Genomic DNA, 8,531 nt, shown 5'->3' with positions numbered 1-8,531 from the left:
TATCCAGGGAGAGTTCCCGATTATTTCTGCCACAGTAAGCGCTGTGTCTTACTGCTGTCAAATATAAATGAGCATTTCCCTCTCAACCTGGGTGCAGTGAGCATTTCTCTCTTAGCCTGGGTGCAGTGAGCATTTCCCTCTCAACCTGGGTGCAGTGAACATTTCTCTCTTAGCCTGGGTGCAATGTGATTTTTTTTGCTCAGCCTTCAGGCACTGTTTCAGCGACACTTAGACGGAAAGCCCCGTAAGTAAATGAATGTCCACTGATGACTCATTTCAGCCTTTAATATATTTTCTACTAAAAATCAAGCTGTCAAGACAAGAAAATATTATTGATTTGTTATTACAAAAAAAAGGTGAGCATTTTTAATTCACAGACCATGAAAACGCAAGACACTGGCCTCGCCATACACAGAGAATCACAATATGCTGATTACCTGTCAACCAGCCAACACTGAAGACTTCACGTACACAAACACATACTTGGAAACGAGGACACGAGATGAATTTAAACCCGTGTGTCCACAGTGCCAAGAGCACACATGCCATGTGCTAGCCTGGCTGTTCCTGGCCAGCCTTGACTAAGGCACTGTGTCACCAGGGCGTCCTTATTCAGACATCACCATTCTGATGGGGGGGGGGGGGCTGGTATTCTCTCTCTGCCCAAATTAATCTGTTTTCACATAGCTGTCAACATAGCAATATCTCAAAAACAAGCAAAACTTTTACCATGAAACAGGTGAGGGGTTTTTTTTTTCTTTTTTTGGACAGATCATACAAAAAAAATTTTGTTCCCATGAAAAGGCAATCTGTAAATTATAAATACAATCCTAAGACAGAGAGTCTTGTTTACAAATCATCCATTTTTCAACGATGATGAAGAAATACAAGGTGGGAGGGGTGGACCAGAGCGTTGGCAGTTAGAAAAGGTGTGAGATGAGGAAGACACTTGTCACAGGGAATAGCGGATTCAGCTGAGATTTCTCAGTGAGGTATAGGATAGTCGTAAATGCAAAAACAACAAGAATTAAACTAAAGTGTGTGCCTCCAGTGGAAGATCTCTACACCTCTCATAGTTTCTTTATTCAGATTAGACATCTCATATACAGCAGTTAATCTAGAAAAATACATTTAAAAAAATCTTCAACAGACCATGCTCTCTGAAACAAAACCTTCCAAACCCTGTTTCTTGTACAAAGCAATCAACATCAGTGGCGTAAAAGGAAAGAGCAACTTGATGTGCCACTTTTCGTCTGAGTCTCCTATTTGTGTGTGGGTCTGCACTGCTGAAATGGCAGGATTGGAGCTCTGTAATGAACCCTTTCCTAACATGTCCTGTAAATCAATAAACAGAAAGCTCCCTCGTGCGGTGAGTGCACAAACCTCTCGGCAAAGTCCGCTCGGGACTTGTGCAGCCCAGGCGCCTTACAGTGACTTGCCTGTGGATGGAGCCAACGTCTCCAAGTGCGTACAGTTAACTTTCGCGATCAATGACAGACTTTTGGGGTAGACCTGATGTCCAAGGGAAAGGCAGCCAACGTCACAGTTAGCAAGGCAGGGCGAGGACGCACGCTACCAGCGGCCCGCCTCCCGCCTCTGTGGACATCTGATCCCCTTGTTTCCTTCCACAGGGTCAGACCAAGAACTCTGAATGGCACCAGGCAGAACCAGGAGTGTGAGCTGCTACAAGGTGTGCGGCAGACAGCCCCAAAGTGCCCTGAGCTGGCTTAGGCTCAGTTACTCCAGTGTGTCACAGTGTTTGGAGTAACGGTGGCGTGCTGCCCTGTGAGCAGCTGAGGCCCTCCAGTCAGGGGGCCTCGGAGAGCAAGTCCAGCACTCAGACGGCCATGGCACGCCGAGCTCTGGAAAAGAAATACACAGGTTTCAAACTGGATCCGCTTCGTGTTGCTTACGGTGCTGGGAGCATTTCGAATGTAAGTGGCTGTACCCGTTGTTCTCCCGAGTGATGAACTGATCATGAGAAGCAGTTCTGAGTCGTCCGGTTTGAGGGGGAAAAAAACCAACGCCCAACGTAGCTTTCTCACCAAAGTCTCCAGTGTACATGACTGGTCACAACTGCACATTTTGAGTTTTACTGAGCTGCAGAGTGTGAGATGCAAACATTCTGAATAAAATCAACCCAAAATCACGGGCAGTTACATCAGCTAGCAAGGGAGGGCAACAGCAAGGCCTGGCACATGGCCTGATGTTCCCGTCCCTCCTAACCCATCAAGGGAAAGAAAAAAGTGCAAGATCAAAGAGTCACTGCTTGGTCCAAAAACAAACCAAAAAAAAAAACAAAACAAAAACCCACCAGGTCTAAGGATCTGGAATCTGAGGGAGCCAGCTTCTGTCCACAGGGGCGTTCAGCAAGAGTCAGCGTCCGAAGATGGAGCTGAGCTCCAGGAGAATCAGCTCCACGATCTGGCTTTGGTAGACCGTGTGCACAGCGATGTTCCCCGTCTCCTTCTCGGGTTTCAGCAGGGTGGGCCCAAACACGATCGCCACGCTCTGGTAGGTCATCCGGTTCTTTTCTCCATTTTCTATGACTCTAAAGGGAGGAGGAGGGGAGTGAACTGTTGACAGAGAGACAGAACCGAGGAGGCAAGCTATTCCGACCGCTATTCCAACTGCATCATAAACATGAAGGGTTTGCTTTTGGAAAAGAGAAACAGTGTTTGTTTTCTCAAGTCCAATAAACTGTCTAAGCAAGTAGAACTCAGTCCAAACGCTGCCGCCATGTGGGCCTTGCTTTTGGGTAAACACAGCTGAATGTAAGCACATTCTAACAAACTAAACAGGGTATTTCAGGTAAGTGCTTAGACACCGGCCCAAACAGGAGCTACCATCCAAGTGTCAAGGATGGCCAGGTGTTTAGACAAAAGCCACTGAGGTACACAGACTAAGCATTTTATTATTGGATATGACAAAGAGAAATTGAGAAGGGTGGGGTGACAGAAGGAGAAAGACAGGGAGTCACCTGCTTCACCGTTTGTGAAGTGACCCTCTTGCAGGTGGGGAGCTAGGGCTCGAACCGGGATCCTTGCATGGGTCCTTGCACTTGGTGCTCTGTGCTTAGTCTGGGGCGCCTCTGCCTGGCCCTAGCACTCTATGGTTTTATAGGTGTGTCTCAGTTGGGAACCCAAAAGTGTGCAGGGAAGATTATTTTTCTTTCTCTACAAGTAAATCCTTTTTTTTTTTAGTTTACCTTTTAATTTTTTATTTTACTTATTTACTTATAGACTAAACTTTTATTATTGGATAGAGACAGAGAAATTGAAAGGGAGGGGAGGGGAAGACAGAGAGGGAGAGAGACACCTGCAGCCCTGCTTCACCACTCGTGACGTCTTCCCCCTGCAGGTGGGGACCGGGGGCTTGAACTTGGGTCCTTGTGCACTGTATTGTGCCGTTGCCTGGCCCCTAAACTTTCAATTATACTCAGCCTATGCTATTTGGCTTTTTTTAAAAAAAAAATAAGCTTATCTTATCGGTGCCATTACAGTGGTGTTCTGCTCTCCAAAAGGAACAAAAAACGCAAGTCCATTCAGTCAAAGTGGTGACAGCTTTCCTTCAAGTGCCTCTGTGTTGAGGGCTTAGCTGCTAATCTCACTCATAGGACTCAGCGGGACCAGCTGTCTCTGGGGGCCTCCACACACCAGGCACTTCGTCACAATGCCACCAAGGCAGCACTGGAGTCAGTACGCTCCTCTGACCAAACCTTTGCTCCTGTGAGGAGGCGAGGCCCAGGGAAGGGCGGACCCTCTTCAGCTCACAGAGAAGCCAGCACAGCTGGAGCACCGTGACTCGGGCACTGCTCTGCATCTCTCCCTCCCTCCCTCTCTCTCTCTCTCAGGAGGGTGTCTGCCCACACTTTCTCGCTTACCTCTTGAGATGTCTAAAGAGAATCTGCATCGTATCCTGATTGGGCTTTGGCAGCTGTTTGATCAAGTCCTTAACAGCGGTAACTCGCTGCCTCGGTTCCTGCTCTGAGTAAAGAAAGAAATGGTGAATCAGACGTCATTAGCAGTGACACTTTGCAACCTGGCGATCTGGCGACGCACAGTGACCTCTGGTGGCCGCGTGAGACAAGACGCTCCTGAAGCAAAGGTGTCCAGGGCCCAGCCACAGCCCAGAGCCAGAGGAGTGAAGGATCTTGTTCCGCAGATGCGACTGGACGCGGCGGCCTGGCCAGCACAGAGGGCTGTGCACGCAGGGGCCCGAGCTGCCCCGTACTTACTGACGGCGTTAACGAAGTCGTTGAAGTGACTGAACGGGAACAGAGGCTCTGGCAGTTCTCGGAAGAACATCTTGAGTGCTCCGGTGACGACGTGAATGTCCTCCCATTTGCTGTCGTTCAAGTCCAGCTTCTCATCTGAGAGAGCGGGGAGAGAGAACTTTTTAAAATCGATCCCAAGAGCGACGAGGGGTGTCTGAGAGCCCAGCGGTGGGGAGCGGGCTCTTACCGTGGTTGACTGCGAACCGCAGCTTCTGAATCACTGCGAGGTTGCCACTGACCCTGTAGATGCCATCAATGTCCAATCCTGACAGACAGACAGACAGACAGACAGACAGTCAGTTACTTCATGGTTGAAGTGTGCCTGCTACTTCTGAAGAAACCTGTGTGTGTCAGGCTTCTTCCCTTTCTCCTTCCTTCCTTTTCCCCTCTCTCCTATCCTTTCCTTCCTTTCTTCCTTCTCCCCTCCCTCCTATCTTCCTTCCTTCCTTCCTTCCTTCCTTCCTTCCTTCCTTCCTTGCTGTGACCCCACAGGAGTTTGGGGCTGTCAGCACAGGAGTGGCGGCAGCCCCGGCGGGACACAGAGAAGGGAAGGTGAACAGCGGGGCTGGGAGCAGGCCGCCCCTTTCGGCTGCTGCAGCTTCTCCTGGTCAGAAGCATCTCGGCGGAGACGCCCCTGGTACCCGCCATGGCTGCCTCTCCTGGGAACCGAATACTGAGACTCGGTGGCCGGTGACCTTTCAGACCCTCTGCAGCCATGAGCAACCTTTACCTCAGCTGATAACTGTTCATCTGATGGGACTAAACTTCTGACAGCTACACTCAGACTTTATGGGCCTGGCGTACTCTTAACCCCTGATGACAGCTGCTTATTTTTGCCTTTTACCTGTTTGATCCTAACATGCCTTGTGTTGTTTAAGCCTGTTCCCGGCTTCCCACAGTGAACCAAGATCCCCTAAATCACAGCGACGGCTTGACTATCATGTGGGCTGGGCTTCCTGAGGGAAGCCATCTCAGGTAATTCCAAATGCCAGTGGTGTGAGGGAAGCACAGGGCCCAGGGCTGGCTCGGGAGGTGATGAGAGCACCTGCCTCACTCGATCACACCACAGCTGATGCCTGCCAGCACCCGCCAGCTGAGGACTCACAGGGTCAAAACCTGAGCAGCAGAGAGCCCGGCTCGCCCCTGCGGGACCCTGCGCATGATACGGGGCTTCAAGAATGACAGCGCAGGGGTCCGCTCTCGTCGCTCAATAAAAACCACAAAGTCAGGTTAACCAACACCTCAGATGGTAGCTTGTTTCTTGCTTCTCTAGGTAGCACAGGGTCATTTGAAGGTCTGAACTTCAGAAGTGGTCACTAAGTGAGGCTACCATGCACATTCTCTAAAGGGCTGTTCACTTAGCTCCCAGCACGAACAACTCACCTAAAAAGGGCTGAAACGTGCAGAAGAATGAACCCGAAACACTGTATTTCACCAGACACAAAAGTAAATTCCAAGTGGATCAAGGACGTGGATGTTAGACCACAAACTATCAGATACTCAGAGGAAAATATTGGCAGAACTCTTTTCTGTATAAACTTTAAGGCATCTTCAAAGATTAAGAATCCAGTTACGAGGAAGACTACAAAAAAAAAAAAGCTAGTGGTGCAACTTCAAGTTAAGAAGCTTCTGCACAGCAAAAGAAACCACCATCTACACAAAGAGAACTCCCACAGGTGGGAGAAGATCTTCACATGCCGTACCTCAGCAAGAGGCTGATAATCAAAATATACAAAGAGCTCACCAAACTCAACAACAAGAAAATAAATGACCCCATTCAAAAATGGGGAGAGGGTATAAACAGAATATTCACCACACAAGAGATTCGAAAGACCAACAAACATGAAAAAATGCTCCAGAGAGCATTAAATTGTCAGAGAAATGCAAATAAAGACAAGGAGATACCACTTCACTCTTGTGAGAATGTCACACATCAGCAAAGGCAGCAGCAACAAATGCTGGAGAGGGTGTGGGGTCAAAGGAGCCTTCTGCACTGCTGGTGGGAATGTCAGTGGGTCCAGCCCCTGTGGAGAACAGTCTGGAGACTCTCAGAAGACTAGAAATGGACCTACCCTGTGACCCTGCAATTCCTCTCCTGGGGATAGATCCTAAGGAACCCAACACACCCATCCAGAAAGATCTGTGTACACATATGTTCTTAGCAGCACAATTTGTAATAGCCAAAACCTGGAAGCAACCCAGGTGTCCAACAACAGATGAGTGGCTGGGCAAGCTGTGGTCTAGATACACAATGGAATACTACTCAGCTGTAAAAAACAGTGACTTCACCTTCTTCACCCCATCTGGGATGGAACTTGAAGAAATCATGTGAAGTGAGATCAGTCAGAAACAGAAGGATGACTACGGGATGGTCTCACTCACAGGCAGAAGCTGAACAACAAGATCAGAAGAGCAAACACTCAGCAGAACCTGGACTGGAGCTGGGGTGTTGCACCAACGGAAAGGACTCTGGGGCGGGGCGTCCTGGGTTCAGGTCCTGGAACAGGATGGACCCTAGAGGGGATTGAACTGTTATGTGGAAAACTGGGAAATGTTGCACATGTACCAACGATTGTATTTACAGCCGACTGTAAACCACGAATCCCCAATAAAGGGAAGAAGAAGAAGAAAACTAAGGTAAGCTGCCTGTGTGCCCATTATGCCGACAGGACAGCTTTAGCGGGAGACGCCCCCGAGTCTGCAGGGATCGTACAAGGTGCTCTCAGTGACGTACCGACAAGCTGTGACTACAGGCCAGACCTCACTTTATACGAGGCCAGCATGAACACCACAGACACACTCCAATCAGCCCAAACAGGAAGCAGTGCACGTCGGTGTGAAAGTAAGAGGGTTTGTTCAGCTAGCTCTGTGGCTGGGGCAGTCAGTGTCGCTCTGACTGCAGCCTACTTGTGTGTCTACACTGCGGCATCGTCTAGACTTCAGTGTCGGCTACAGGGAGCACAAAGGTCAGCCTATCAGCCATCATTACCAGAGCCCAGAAACATCTGCAAGGGTCTGAATTGGAAACGGGCACAACCTCGTTTTCAGAACTTTTTTCTTTTCTGCAGGCAAGAGGTTCTTAGCGTCACTCAAAGTCATCGGCACGCAGAACGTCTGCGGGGGAGGCGAGGGTGGCTGGGTGGCCCTGCAAGCGGGCACCGCGGGTCACTGCTCACCATGGTTTTCCACGTGTTCAATGCAGAGCTTCACAAACTCCGGCACTGTGCTGTTTTCTCTCTGACAGAGACTGGCGAGACTGGACCCAAATACCTGATCTGAAAGAGATTTTAAAAAGTAGACCGACTTGCTAAAATTTCATTAAATGGCTATTGAGAAAGCAAGAGAAGACAGAGAGACAGACACACACACACACACACACACACACACACACACACACACAGCATCCAGTCACTGGTGGTTGCCGGGTCCCTCTATGTCTCCACTCCTTTTCCTGTCTTTCCAGCTTCACCTCAAACACTTTTCCTTCTTCACTGAACCGTGCCAGCCTCCAGCTCAGTGTGACATGAGAAGCTTTCTTCTCATTCTGCAAAAATAGCTAATCTGACCCCAGATCTGGCCTCTTCCCATCAGCACCTTTGCAATGTCCTCTGGCTGCTCAAGTAGACCCCTTTCAGTCCCTCTCAACTTGATTGCTCACAGGAGGCATTTACAATTATCTTAAAGGGGCCAAGCAGTGGCGCACCTGGTTAAGTGCTCACATCACAGTGCACAACGACCTGGGTTCAAGCCGCTGGTCCCCACCTGTAGGGGGGAAACTTCATGAGTGGTAAAGCAGGGCTTCAGGTGTCTCTCTGTCTGTCTCTCTCTCTCTGTCTCTCTCTCTCTCTCCCTCTTTATTTCCCCCTCCCCTCTCAGTTTCTTACTCTCTCTACCCAATAATAAATAATTTTTAAAAAATCTTATCTTAAGGTGGTGATATCCACTTGTCATTTTATGCTTTCACTGAGTTTTGGACGCCGATCTCGGGCACCGAAGCTCCTGCCTGGCACTTAGTAAAGGGGCATCTGAGGTGTTACACCAAGTCTGTGCAGACTCAGCACGGATCACCGCTCGGCTTCATAAAGCACATTTCAAATGCCGTTGTTGGTATGCATGAGACCCCTTGTGTTTCATTTGCTTTAAATCCCCCCTGCTTAACACTATTCTATTTACATAACCACTGTTAACAAGCACCACCCTCCCTCCAGGGCATTGGTGGTTCAGTGATAGGATTCTCGCCTGCTCCACCCCCTCC

At 49.2% G+C, this 8,531-nt stretch overlaps 1 protein-coding gene across 6 annotated transcripts in view; it reads right to left on the bottom strand.

The window, feature by feature from the left end:
• Positions 1-267: 267 nt before the first annotated feature.
• Positions 268-8,531, bottom strand: part of ARHGAP12 (Rho GTPase activating protein 12) — a 66,596-nt gene continuing 58,332 nt past the window's right edge. For all 6 annotated transcript variants that reach the window (XM_060192510.1, XM_007536468.3, XM_060192511.1 and 3 more), the window contains 5 exons: positions 7,453-7,551; positions 4,464-4,541; positions 4,238-4,372; positions 3,884-3,986; positions 268-2,551 (listed from right to left, as the gene is read on the bottom strand). In XM_060192510.1, coding sequence (XP_060048493.1) covers positions 2,377-2,551; positions 3,884-3,986; positions 4,238-4,372; positions 4,464-4,541; positions 7,453-7,551 — 590 coding nt within the window. In that variant the 3' untranslated portion in view covers positions 268-2,376. The remainder of the gene's footprint in view (positions 2,552-3,883; positions 3,987-4,237; positions 4,373-4,463; positions 4,542-7,452; positions 7,552-8,531) is intronic.

This window comes from Erinaceus europaeus, chromosome 6, assembly GCF_950295315.1.
Source record: "Erinaceus europaeus chromosome 6, mEriEur2.1, whole genome shotgun sequence".
Classification (NCBI taxonomy): domain Eukaryota; kingdom Metazoa; phylum Chordata; class Mammalia; order Eulipotyphla; family Erinaceidae; genus Erinaceus; species Erinaceus europaeus.
The sequence above is the reverse complement of the archived record's forward strand: the minus strand, read 5'-3'. Positions and strand labels throughout refer to the sequence as shown.